Source organism: Laccaria bicolor, genomic scaffold, assembly GCF_000143565.1.
Source record: "Laccaria bicolor S238N-H82 LACBIscaffold_4 genomic scaffold, whole genome shotgun sequence".
Classification (NCBI taxonomy): Eukaryota; Fungi; Basidiomycota; class Agaricomycetes; order Agaricales; family Hydnangiaceae; genus Laccaria; species Laccaria bicolor.
In genome coordinates, this window is record NW_001889875.1 from 677,694 (window position 1) to 691,101 (window position 13,408).

Sequence of the window (13,408 nt, forward strand, 5' to 3'; positions counted from 1 at the left end):
TGCACTTTTCATAATTAAACCTGTGTGATTTCAATAAATATTTCATTGACTATGTTAGGTGTATTCATTGCCTCTTTCATAATTAATGCTGTGCACTTTCACTGAATATTTCAATAAATATTTCATTGGCTAGGTTAGATGTATTCATTGCTTCTTTCATAATTAATGATGTGCACTTTCATTGAATATTCCACAGCTTTCATTGGGATTTTTCATTGAGTATCTCTCAATATTTCATTCCGATTTTCATACATACCCCCAGGGCTATCATTATGATTTTTCATTATATTCCATTATAGCAATAAAATAGCTATTAGGGTCCATCCAATGGGCCATTGGGAGGGTGGTCACATGATCAATTTCCAAAAATGGTAAAAAAACAAAAGTTGTAGCTCTTCACTGTAGCTTCCTGAATCAGTTGGAATTATGTCCTAAAGTGCTTCCATTGTGGAGATATGAGGTAAAAGGTTTTCAAAAGTATGGTTTTTTTTTTTTTTTGGCATTTTTCTACATGAAAAGAACACTAAACAACATGATTTCAACAGATTTAGAAAGCTAAGAGAAGGGGCTACAACTATTGTATCGTGGGAAATTTCTCCCAAAAAGGAAGGTACATGCCCTAAAAGGGTAATTGACACTGACAGATGCTGATATACTACAAAAGTCAGTTATAGACTACAAAGTTTACTAATAGACTACAAAAAAGACTCCAAAAGTCAGATGTAGACTACAGAGTTTACTAATAGACTACAAAAGACTACAAAAGTTGGACATAGACCACAAAGGTCAGACAAAGACTACAAAAATTAGTAGTGTCTGCTTTTCTCATTACAAAAGTAATAGTGTCTGCTTTTTGAGACTACAAAAGTTAGTAGTGTCTGCTTTTTCAGACTACAATGGTTTGTAGTGTCCGCTTTTTGAGACTACAAAAGTTAGTAGTGTCTGCTTTTTCAGACCACAATGGTTTGTAATGTCCGCTTTTTTCATTACAAAAGTTAATAGTGTCCGCTTTTTGAGACTACAAAAGAGTGTCTGCTTTTCTGACATATAGTTTGTAGTGTGGTTGACTATGTATGTATAGGTCATTGGGGATATAGTTGAAGGATTGGGATGAGTTGACATTTTGCCAATTATGAATTGTTGGTTTTGATGTCAGGTCCATGGCTGTTTTTCATACTTGCAATCTGTCCTGTCTTTTCACATGTGACATGAGAAGTCACTATCCTATCTAGTCTAAGGGTGTGCTTCACATGAATCCTGGATAGACATTGAGAAAAATATAGAGAACCAAACCACCTATACAATTCACTTTTGGTACCTTTAAATCAATTTACTCAAGGCTGACCCCAGTGGTGAAGGCTTGGACAATGACAACTGGTCTTGGTATTGAAAGACATGACAAGTTGCACTGGTAGGTGTTATAGTACCTCTATTTGTCCCCTATCGTTCCATTACTCTAAGGTTCACTCAGATCATTTACATTGTATTTTCTATTTGTGATTCTCAAATAGCGCGTAGGACATCTAGTTGTAGTGCGTTAATATACCTCGAATCCAGTTCTTGAATGTGTTAGCGACGTGTTTGCAGTATAGGCGATTGACAAATAGAACCTAACAAACAAACATGTCCAAGCGCGTCGAACAGAGACGAACAAGGACGGAACATTCTTAAACATTCTTTTAAGTTCTTCTAGGTTCTGGAACTAAGTACTTTAGGTATATAACATGTCAGTAAAGCTACAGAAAGGATACTCACTTTTTACCCCACATTTGTCTGAACTTAAGATCTTGAATAAAAGACTTAGTTAGCTGTTTTAAGTACTTGATAAAGCATTTGAGCTATCACATACTTGATCCGAACTGTTAACGTCTGAGGACTAACATTTTAGATTTACAGCGTTCTTTGTCAACAATTCACGACTTGTTTCACGACGTTACTCGTTACCGAATCACTCATCAATCACGCTAAGAACTCACGTGATCTAGGGAATACTTATCACACTTGACTCTTCAACGCGTCGACTCAGCTATACGTACGTTTTGATTCAACTACTACAACTGACATTTGTATTCATAGGAATACACCAACGTACGAGTCAGCGAACTCTAACATTGGTGGACACACTGGGAAATATCCCTACGATCTCGTGAGTATCTCCGCAATCGATCTCGATCAAAATCTTGGGAAAAGAACAAGGACTTCTGTTACAGATGGAACAAATCACACCCACACAACACATCTTATACCCTACGCCTTACTTCATCACGCGGAATCATACTACCCTTATCAAATTTCAAATCAGTTTACAAACGACTCTATGGACAACACAAAGAAGACAGCCAATCCGGGTAGAAAGACCAACAATTCGCAGTCCGCTGGGATGACACGGCAAACAAGCAACACACCCACATCCGGAACAACAACCACACCTCGCGGAAGGGAAGCCAAGCTAGAAACAAGTACGCAGAACATGTTCATGCCAGGTACACCTGAACTAAGCGAAGGACTAGACATTCCGGAAGCACCATCATTTCAGACAGCACAGGAACGTGATCAACCATCGATCATCTCGGAAGGGATTGAACCTGAACACCCTGGAGTCGAGGATCTTACAGATCTAGGAGCACCCTTTGCTCCCGAGGAATTGCCTGATCGAGGGTCGTACAAGGAAGTAGTGGTGGAATTTCCAGCATGCATGCCTGTTTCTTCATTCGGGAAGTCTGTCACTGAGACCGGATTGGACAGATCCGAAAAAATCTTTGCATTAGCAGGTCGACTTCGACAAGCGCTTCAATTGGGGGAAGCTGCCTTACGCCGACCCATCTACAGCTCTTACGGAAAGATAGTATCGCGCACGGAGCGAAGGGAAATATTCAAGGAGGAAATGGATGTTTTGAGGGAGTTACTGACCAATTTATATCACTTTGACAATGGCGCTAACCAAGTCGGTTTCGCTTTACAGAAAATTATACTCGTAAATTTGAATCAACAACTCAAATCGCGCAGAAACGAAGCAGAGGAAGATTTAATTACGAGCGGCGAGGGTATCCCTTCCTTACCAAAATGGGGTTTCACGGGTAAGGCGGACGAATTTTGGAGCGCTAACGACTTCGAAATCTTAGGGGCATGCTATCGTCGAGAAGTCGAAAACTTCTTAGCCTATATAGCGGAACATCATGATTTTGCGAAAATCAGGAAGAATCGTAGACCGGAGCAACGGGTAGTCACTTCTAGTAGGAATAACAAGAGGTCCGTAATCAAACCTCCAGTTGTAACGGCCATACGAGACTACCTCCCAACATTCATAGAGAACGATTCCGATTACCTTCCCATGTTTACTGAAGGTGAGCCAGACAGTATTTCGACGCATCTCAAGAAGTCGAGAACTCGCTTTAGTCATCCAATGGCCAACGTGAACTCCTCGGCGTTTGGTCACCCAGTCCAAAACAACTCTTCACACGCGCTCAAGGAGTTATTTGGTGTCAAAAGACACGAAGACCCATTAGGATCGAACGTTCCGAGAGGAACCGCCAATTTCGAACCAAGGCTCATATGCGAATCTCAGGGGGAAGATAACAGGTCAGAAAATTCACATTCTCACCAGTCAAGAGACAGTTTTCAGCAACAACCGCGCCAAGGAGGCGGGGACCCAGGAGATTCAGACGGCGACGACAGCGATGATGGGGAAGGGAATAATGGTCCGCGCAGAGGACCCAGGAAACCTTTCTCACCAAGTAACCCACGAAAAAACCCGTTTAGTGCCATCCCAGGGGAAGGAAACTCAGTCGTAAGTAAGCCTCCCCAAGAACCTCAGTTCGACACTAAACTTAAGGTAGACGCTATTCCTACTTGGGACGGAAATTCTGAGAATTTACGACGCTGGATTTTGAAAATTAACAGCCTGGCCAAACGATCCGATATAGTATTCAAACAATTAGGTACGTTGGCTCCTACGCGGCTAACAGGCTCGGCCGAAATCTGGTATTATAGTCAGAGCGTAGAAACACGTGATAGGATCGAGCAGGATTGGAATACACTACGAGCCGCAATCGGGGAATACTATATGAATCGGGCTTTCCTGGACAAGCAGAAGGCGCGCGCCAATCGCGCATCCTATCAGGATGCTGGGAACGGACGAGAAACACCCAGTGAGTACGTCATACGCAAGCTGGAGCTATTGCAGTTTGTTTATAACTACACGGATAGGGAATTGATCAACGAAATCATGGAGGGCGCGCCTTCCTTCTGGAGATCAATTATCACGCCACACCTGTTCCAAGATCTCGAACAGTTACGATTATCAGTCAAGTTTCATGAAGATTCACTCCTCAATATGGGAGGAGGTGAAAATTCGTATCAGAACGCGAACCGACAGGGAAGTCAGGGCCAAGCCAAGGAAAACACTCAACGAAGTCCTTATAATCCTTTTAGGAATGTACGCGTCAACTTGGTAGGATGGACCAAAGCGACTTCGAACCCTCAATTCCCAAAAGACGACTCTAACGTTTCTCCGCACGGAACGCCGGACGAAAAAGGTGCCCGTCCTTGCAGACATTGCGGTAGCGGAAAGCATTGGGACAGGGATTGCAAATACGCCAGAAAGGGAGAAAAACGCGCTAGAGCGAACATGGTTACGACTGCAGCGGAAGATGAGCAAGCACAGGAGGATTACGACAATGCCTATTACGAACGATTTAGTGACGAAGAAGATTTAAACGACGACGCGGATTTTCAGAAGCCCTCTCAGCTGTAAAGGTTTCGAAGCTGGGAGGGGTAAGTGTAGCAACTTCTTCTCGAGTGCACTCCAACACTGAAACCTGGCAGCAGAACCTTTTGAATCCGTATTCCAATGCTCCCTCTCTAAACTCTTCATTTGTAAGACACTCGGCGCCGCCAACTATTAATCGTAAGACACGTCGAAAACTTTCCAAAGAAATTAATAGTAATTCGTTGCATACGCAGACACAAGAAAGCCGTAGTACAGACAAACCAATTATCGAATTAAAAAGACATCTATCTCGACCACTTGGATGCGCCTTTTTGGGAGCACGCGCTACGGAAACTCCGGCCCGCCTCAACGACCCTAAGGGAAAATCAATACCGGTCATTGTTGACTCAGGGTCCGACATCACCCTGATATCTCAGAGGGCCCTGGAGCAAATGTCAGTACAACCGAAAATTCGAACCGGCCAAAGAATAAATCTTATTCAGGTTACAGGAAATGCGCTGATTACTGGGTACGTCATGTTAGACTTGTACTTCGAAACTGAGGAAGGATTAGTCCTTATCAAGGTCGAAGCGTATGTGGTTAAAGGAATGTCAGCACCCCTAATTCTAGGAAATGACTTCGCTGATCAGTACGCGATTTCTCTATTAAGGGAGGAAGGACAGAGTACTCTACTATTCGGAAAGTCCGGACGAACGAAGCAAGTACACAACTCTATTACCGCTCCAGCTTTCGTCGACGAGGACGGTCACACATTTAAGGTGCGCGCTCGACCTGATATAACAAGTAAGGTATTCAAGGCCAAATCACATAGGAAATCTCAGAAACTGAAAAGGCGGTCAACTCGGCGAACTGCAGACAATTACGTTCGCACAACGGGCCCCATACAGATCGCACCCGAAACTACTCGATTGGTCAAGGTCCAAGCCAACTTTAGCAAGAATTCTGGACTTTTGTTTGTGGAAAAAAGCCTAGCAACCAGCGGTGGACCGGAAGACATATACGGGTGCGGCGATACATTGGTATGTAAAAACTCGCCATTCATGTACGTCTCTAATTTCTCCAAGAAACCAATCACCATTCCTACGGGACAGGCTATAAGTCAAGGACAGGACCCTCAGTCGTGGTTAGACAAGGAAAGTCAGTTTTCGGAAAAGGATCGCCACACCGTAAACGCGCACGCTAATCTCCTACGTAGCGTCATCAACTTGGAAGGAACTCTCCTCAAGAAAAATCCATTCGCACAAACGTCCAGGAGTGAAGTTAAATCATTACATGATGCGTCACGAAGGGACTACTCTGCCGAAGACCCTTTAGCCGAACCAGCACTGGAAGGAGGGCCTAAAACCGCAGAAATGCCAGAAGGACCTACGAATTTCAAGCAAGTATTAGAGGAAGTCGACATCTCTCCAAACCTCACCCAACTCCAAACGAAATTATTACAGGACGTTCTCAAACGCCACGAAAGGGCATTTGGACTTGAAGGAAGATTGGGGTACTATGCCGAGGAAGTAGACATTCCCCTTCTCCCAAATACTAAACCGATTTCCGTACCACCCTTTCAAGCGTCTCCCGCTAACAGAGAAGTCATCGACAAACAGATGGATTCATGGCTTCAGCTGGGGGTCATTGAGCCGTCTAAAAGCCCCTGGGGAGCACCGGTGTTTATCGCCTATCGCAACAATAAACCACGAATGGTAATTGACCTGAGAAGGTTGAACGAGCAAGTTATAGCTGACGAATTTCCACTCCCTCGACAGGACAAAATATTACAGTCGTTGGAAGGCAGCCAATATCTTACAACACTTGACGCTTTAGCCAGCTTCACTCAGTTAAGTATCAAGCCAGAAGATCGAGACAAACTAGCCTTCCGAAGCCATAGAGGTCTGTTTCAGTTTAGGAGAATGCCATTCGGATACAGGAACGGACCCGCCATGTTTCAGAGAGTCATGCAGGGCATTTTGGCCCCTTTTCTCTGGATATTCGCTCTAGTATACATTGATGATATAGTAATTTTTTCGAAATCCTTTGAAGATCATCTAATTCATTTGGAATCGGTCTTGAAGGCCATATCAAACGCGAAAATTACATTGTCGCCTGGGAAATGTCATTTCGCCTATCAATCTCTAATGCTACTGGGCCAGAAGGTATCACGGTTAGGTTTATCTACACATAAGGAAAAGGTTGATGCAATCGTTAGCCTGGATAATCCCAGAAATATCCATGACTTACAAGTATTTCTGGGAATGATGGTCTATTTCTCCGCCTACATTCCCTTTTATGCATGGATCGTTCACCCGCTATTCCAGCTATTGAAACAGGAGAATAAGTGGAAATGGGGGGAGGAAGAACAAAATGCATACGACCTTTGCAAACAGGTATTAACACAGGCTCCAGTCCGAGCACATGCGATGCCCGGACTACCGTACCGTATATATTCTGATGCTTGCGACTTCGCTCTAGCTGCTATTCTTCAACAAGTCCAGCCAATTAAAGTCAGAGATCTGAAGGGAACTAAGACTTACGAGCTATTGGAACGCGCATACAAAGCTAAGGAACCAATACCAGACCTCGCAACTCATCTGGTGAAAGAAGACTCCGACATTCCGCCGCAGGGAGGATGGGACAAGGATTTCGAGAATACTATGGTGTACGTTGAAAGAGTTGTCGCTTACTGGTTGAGGGTTTTGCAATCCGCTGAACGGAACTACTCACCGACAGAGCGGGAGGCTTTAGCATTGAAAGAGGGACTAATCAAGTTTCAGCCGTATTTAGAGGGAGAAAAAATATTCGCTATCACTGACCATGCAGCCTTGACTTGGAGTAAGACGTTTCAGAACGTCAATCGACGACTTCTAACTTGGGGATTAGTATTTTCAGCATTTCCGAATATGAGAATAATTCACCGAGCCGGAAGAGTCCATTCCAACGTGGACCCTGTCTCTCGACTTCGACGACGTATTCCACCTCAAGAAAGTCCCCTAGATGACAATGTTAACCCATTAGAATTGAAACCAGTGGAAGACCCATTACGCAACATGTACGAGGAGCTGGGGCCAAGGTTTGAAGAAAAATTGTTGACAGCTGCTACGCAATTCGCAGAAGCCGATCTTCAAGTTGAAGACGACTGTATATTATCCTGGAACTTACCATTAGTACTGCCAAATGGTGAAGAAGTCGAAATACCGTACTCGACCTCGCAATCATATTCCACTACGGTACAAATCGACGCGCACGAAATGCGAAGGTGGAAGGACGCTTATATCAAAGATCCACATTTCAAATCAGTAATTGAAAGCAAGGATAATGAAACGGATTTACCTTTATCTCAGTATCATCACTCCGCGGAAGGACTAATCTATTTTGAAGATTCCACGGGGAACACTCGGTTGTGCGTACCCAAGGATCTTCGAATTGAAGTAATGCAAGAAGTTCATAACACAGTAACGGAAGCAGCACATGGGGGTTACTTCAAAACATACAATAGAATTAGCGGAACGTACTATTGGCCAAGGATGTCTAGGGAAATTAAGGTCTTTGTGAACACTTGTGACGTGTGTCAAAAGACCAAACCAAGACGACATGGACCTACAGGATTGCTCCAGCCCATTCCAATCCCATCACAGCCGTTCGAAGTGGTGAGTATGGATTTTATACCTGAATTACCAATATCAAACGGCTTCGACAATATTTTAGTGATCGTGGATAAGCTTACCAAATACGCAATCATTATCCCAACCACTACAAAGGTCACCGAAGTAGAAACGGCCAGGCTCTTCTTCAAGCATGTTATCGCAAAATTCGGGATACCGCGCCAAGTAATCTCGGACAGGGACACGAGATGGAGAGGTGATTTCTGGAAGGAAATCTGCCGATTGATGGGCATGCGACGGTCCCTGACTACATCATACCATCCGCAAGCCGACGGACAAACGGAGGTATTGAATCAGGGTCTTGAAATTTCAATTCGTGCTTATATCGGTCCAGATCGGGATGATTGGAGTGAGATTCTGGACGCTTTGACGCTATCCTATAACTCCTCACCACACACTGCTACAGGGTTTAGTCCAGCTTACCTCTTACGAGGATACCACCCTATCACAAACACTACCATCCTAGGTCGACCGTCCAGCATAGATCGAACAGAAGTGTCGAGTTCAAGGAATGCCGATCAGGACACAATACACGACAAGGCGCTAGATCTAGTGGAAGGGTTCGCTGCTGAAAGAGCAAAGGCCAGGGACGCGCTTCTTTTAGGTCAGTTATTTCAAAAGAAAGCATATAACAAAGGGAGACTGAACTGGGAATTTGAGAAAGGAGACAAGGTCGTGATAAATCGAAAGAACCTTGGCTTGCTGAGAGACGAGAAAGGGAGGGGTGACAAATTGTTAGCCAAATACGAGGGACCCTTTGAGATCATACAGAAGGTGAGCGCCGTTGCTTATCGACTTCGTATGCCGGCGTCTTATGGGATACACCCTGTTTTAAATATTCAACATCTAGAGAAGTATCAGGAGTCACTGAGGGAGTTCGGAGAACGACCGTGTCTTCAAGCCAACAGATTAAATTTCGACGCGTTACCGGAGTACGAGGTCGATAAAATCGTGGCAGAACGCATGCGGAAAGGCAGGAACGGGCGGAGGATACCGATCTACCGTTTACGATATACCAATTACGGTCCTGAGGGTGATACTTGGGAAACAAAGCGAAATTTGAAAAACGCTCCGGAGATATTGCGTGAATGGGAGAAGTTCAAGGCGCTCCAAAAGAAGAAGTCAGCAAGGACAGACTAAGGTGATTCCAGAAATTTATTTAAACGAACTGCTTCACCAACAACTACATCATACCATTCCAGTTCAAATATCGAATCATCTACCCCCAGTAGAACACTATCATCTCACTATGCAATCCGTCGAACTATACAACCCCAACTCGCCAAACTTACACGTCTCGTCTCTCGCCTCTATGTACTCCTTATCCGAGGATCTCAACCCTCTCAACTACCAGTTGACTACGGACGACTTCATTGCACTTGCTCAACCCGACGGGCAACTTTTATATACCCTTGATCCATCCACCTCGACATCTCTATTTTGGGCGTTGTATCGTTTAGTGCGGTACATTACCCGCGCCGCATCACACGACCTCTATCAGGACGCTACCATTCCATTCGCGTCCAAGGGTTACATCCCTCAAATTTATTTCGACCGAATCGGCATGCAGCGCCCAGACATCCTCGCCATCCAGGAATATCATTCCATCAATCCGCTTTGCGGATATACCAGTAGAGAAAATCTCATCGCCTGGTACCGCGACTTCCAGACAATCGGACGACTCACAGTTCAGTGGATCCAGACCGCGCGCCGACAGACGCTTCAACTGGGAGACGGGACGGGATGGAATTGGGAGGCACGCCACGGGCCTCGTCTCGAGTACCCAAACCGTCTACTCATCACCAACGACACTTCCGAGACGGAAGCCGATTTTTTTTCCGACACTAGTTCTGAAGGGTCAGAGAGCGAACTGGGCAGCTGGAGTGCTGAAGGTTCCGGTACGGGAATCGCCCATGTTGACAACCGCGTAATTTTACACCCAACCAAGTCCGCTTACGCCGCCCGCTACCCCGATTTCAATCCCTTTGCCGGTTTACCGCTTATCAACAATGGCTACGTCGACGATAACAACAACATGTGCCGAGCCATGATTATTCACCCCGCTATGGGAGCCAACCAGGCCGGTGCGACTATCGATTACGCTAATGCGCTTTTTACGGTTCAGGATGCAGAAGAGTAATCAAAACTCAAGGTCAGGGGGGGGTATGTTATAGTACCTCTATTTGTCCCCTATCGTTCCATTACTCTAAGGTTCACTCAGATCATTTACATTGTATTTTCTATTTGTGATTCTCAAATAGCGCGTAGGACATCTAGTTGTAGTGCGTTAATATACCTCGAATCCAGTTCTTGAATGTGTTAGCGACGTGTTTGCAGTATAGGCGATTGACAAATAGAACCTAACAAACAAACATGTCCAAGCGCGTCGAACAGAGACGAACAAGGACGGAACATTCTTAAACATTCTTTTAAGTTCTTCTAGGTTCTGGAACTAAGTACTTTAGGTATATAACATGTCAGTAAAGCTACAGAAAGGATACTCACTTTTTACCCCACATTTGTCTGAACTTAAGATCTTGAATAAAAGACTTAGTTAGCTGTTTTAAGTACTTGATAAAGCATTTGAGCTATCACATACTTGATCCGAACTGTTAACGTCTGAGGACTAACATTTTAGATTTACAGCGTTCTTTGTCAACAATTCACGACTTGTTTCACGACGTTACTCGTTACCGAATCACTCATCAATCACGCTAAGAACTCACGTGATCTAGGGAATACTTATCACACTTGACTCTTCAACGCGTCGACTCAGCTATACGTACGTTTTGATTCAACTACTACAACTGACATTTGTATTCATAGGAATACACCAACGTACGAGTCAGCGAACTCTAACAGTAGGACAGAGAATTTATCCCTCCAAAAAAATCATGTGAACACTGACTGTGGTCAGACACAGGACAGCAGATACTGATATGAGTGGAAGGTTGACTAACATCATAGATAGGATAGTGGCCTCTCATGTGAAAAGACAGAACAGATTGCAAGTATGAAAAACAGTCATGGATGTAATCCTTGATTATGCATATTTGGTATCACTTTCTCACAGATACATCACATACTCCCTGCTTCACTTCACACTCACTCTCTTACCACCACCATCTCTCCACATTGTATTCTCCATTCATAGATCTCCAGAATCATACACATGGTATATTTCTGTGTGTGTATTGAGTTGTCTCTTTCTTCTTCTCTAGTGTTATCTATCCCCTCTTCAAGGGGATAGATTTCCACTTTTTTTGAAATATCACCATGTTCGTATATGCTGACGTGTTTATCAACAGAGTAAGGTGCTGTCAACCTACGGCACTTCTACAACCAACTTAATATTCACATTTTTTTGTACCGTACCAACCGTGCATATCCTTGAAGGCCTTACATGCCTTACTTAACTGTAACTGTTTACCATAGTGGAGGGCCAACCACCTGTACCACCTACATCTTGACTGTCCACACTGCCGTCATCACCCTTATCATCTGTATCTGAAATGTCACCTATTCGGCTCAATACTTCACTGTGTTTTACGTGAGCAACAGTAGCAACTCGCCATTTGCCACTGCTTCATGAACTTCAACCGCCTACACACTGTTGTCCTGCACGCCCCTTACATCATTCTCAATGCCCTGCATCCTTTACACTGTCTACCGACTCTTCCAGTGACGATCAGTGTGCATATAGTCACTCAAAATCAACAAAAATGTCCACTGCCGCAACTGTTGAACCTACAAGTGGAAAGGCTCCCATCTTGACAAGTGGAGACATCACTCTGTCAGTGATGATGGAGTTTGAGAACACCTGTTATGACTTTTTTGAAGCGAAATCAGTACCTGCGGACGAACAGGTCGCATTTATCTTACCAGGGATCAGGGATCTGCATGTTAGGAACTGGGTTGCAGCAGACTGTGTGACTATCGTCACTCTCCCTTTCACTTCATTCATGACCCAACTCCGTGCCAACTACCTTCATCCTGATTGGGAGGACCATGTTCGTGACAAGATCTTGAATTCCTGCTTGGATCCAAATAAGGATTCCTTCTGGTCTTGGTCGCAGAACATCATTAAACTCAACTGTTTACTCAAAAATATGACTTCTGTCTTTGACGATATCACCCTCTGCAACCAGCTTGACACGCATCTCGATGATGGACTCAAAGAGCGTGTAAAACATAGCGACGCCAAGAAAGAGAAAACCCTCAAAGCTTGGGTCAACGCAGTCCGTCACCTTGACGAAACTTGGATCAGTGAGAACAAGCACCACTGTGAACTCATTGAGGAAACTTTCAACAAGCATCAAGCTAAATGCATTGCTACAGACAACAACACCTTTAAAAACCCTTCACGTCACTATAATGCAGCAGGCAATTCTACCACATCATCGTCCTCTACTTCCTCCACATTCATCCCTTTGCTGCTTCTCCTCAATACCGAACGTACATTGCTCAATGAAAACGACAGATGTACAAAGTGCAGAAAGTTCTACATTGGCCACCGCTTGTGGGACTGTCCCACAGGATTTCCTTCAGGGAAAGGTTACAAGACCTTGGTCCTTGCAGACACACTTGCTGCGAAAACGAAGGGAAAAAGTACATCCACCACCTCTTCATCCAAACCAACCTTGAAAGCTGTAGCCACCACTGCTCCTGACTCAGATGATGAAGCTGCTGCTATCGCTGCTGTCCTGCCTTTGATCAGTGATTACACATCTGATTCTGAAGAGGATGCAGATATCTCTAAGTGTGACGTGAGTGCCCCACTCAAATCAAAGCACCTGATTTGGCACTGTCATATTCATAGTCTCATTGATGATTTTCCAGTAAAAACTCGTGCTCTGATTGACAATGGTGCTCATGTCACAGTACTTCATCATGCCCCACTGATTCCTGCAGGAATGGAGCCATTCCACTGGAATCCACAGGAATGGACAGGAATGGCCTAAAACACATATTTTTCCAAGCTTAGCTAGACATCACATGACTTAATCAACTCAGACCTTATGCTCATAAC

The 13,408-nt window shown here is 44.3% G+C and overlaps 3 protein-coding genes across 3 annotated transcripts; all 3 read left to right on the plus strand.

Annotated features, from left to right (window-relative positions):
• Positions 1-368: 368 nt before the first annotated feature.
• LACBIDRAFT_323267 (uncharacterized protein) lies at positions 369-4,753 on the plus strand (the record flags this gene model as incomplete). The annotated part of the gene is made up of 11 exons (XM_001876411.1): positions 369-371; positions 777-785; positions 908-931; positions 1,052-1,071; positions 1,340-1,411; positions 2,077-2,146; positions 2,303-3,233; positions 3,354-3,579; positions 3,605-3,787; positions 3,901-3,938; positions 3,966-4,753. 11 exons carry the CDS (start codon positions 369-371, stop codon positions 4,751-4,753), a joined length of 2,364 nt encoding a protein of 787 aa, XP_001876446.1.
• A 4,875-nt stretch (positions 4,754-9,628) lies between these two features.
• Positions 9,629-10,519, plus strand: LACBIDRAFT_323269 (uncharacterized protein; the record flags this gene model as incomplete). Its single annotated transcript, XM_001876412.1, has 1 exon — positions 9,629-10,519. One exon carries the CDS (start codon positions 9,629-9,631, stop codon positions 10,517-10,519), a length of 891 nt encoding a protein of 296 aa, XP_001876447.1.
• A 1,582-nt stretch (positions 10,520-12,101) lies between these two features.
• Positions 12,102-13,207, plus strand: LACBIDRAFT_311293 (uncharacterized protein; the record flags this gene model as incomplete). Its single annotated transcript, XM_001876413.1, has 2 exons — positions 12,102-13,145; positions 13,199-13,207. 2 exons carry the CDS (start codon positions 12,102-12,104, stop codon positions 13,205-13,207), a joined length of 1,053 nt encoding a protein of 350 aa, XP_001876448.1.
• Between the last annotated feature and the right edge of the window lie 201 nt (positions 13,208-13,408).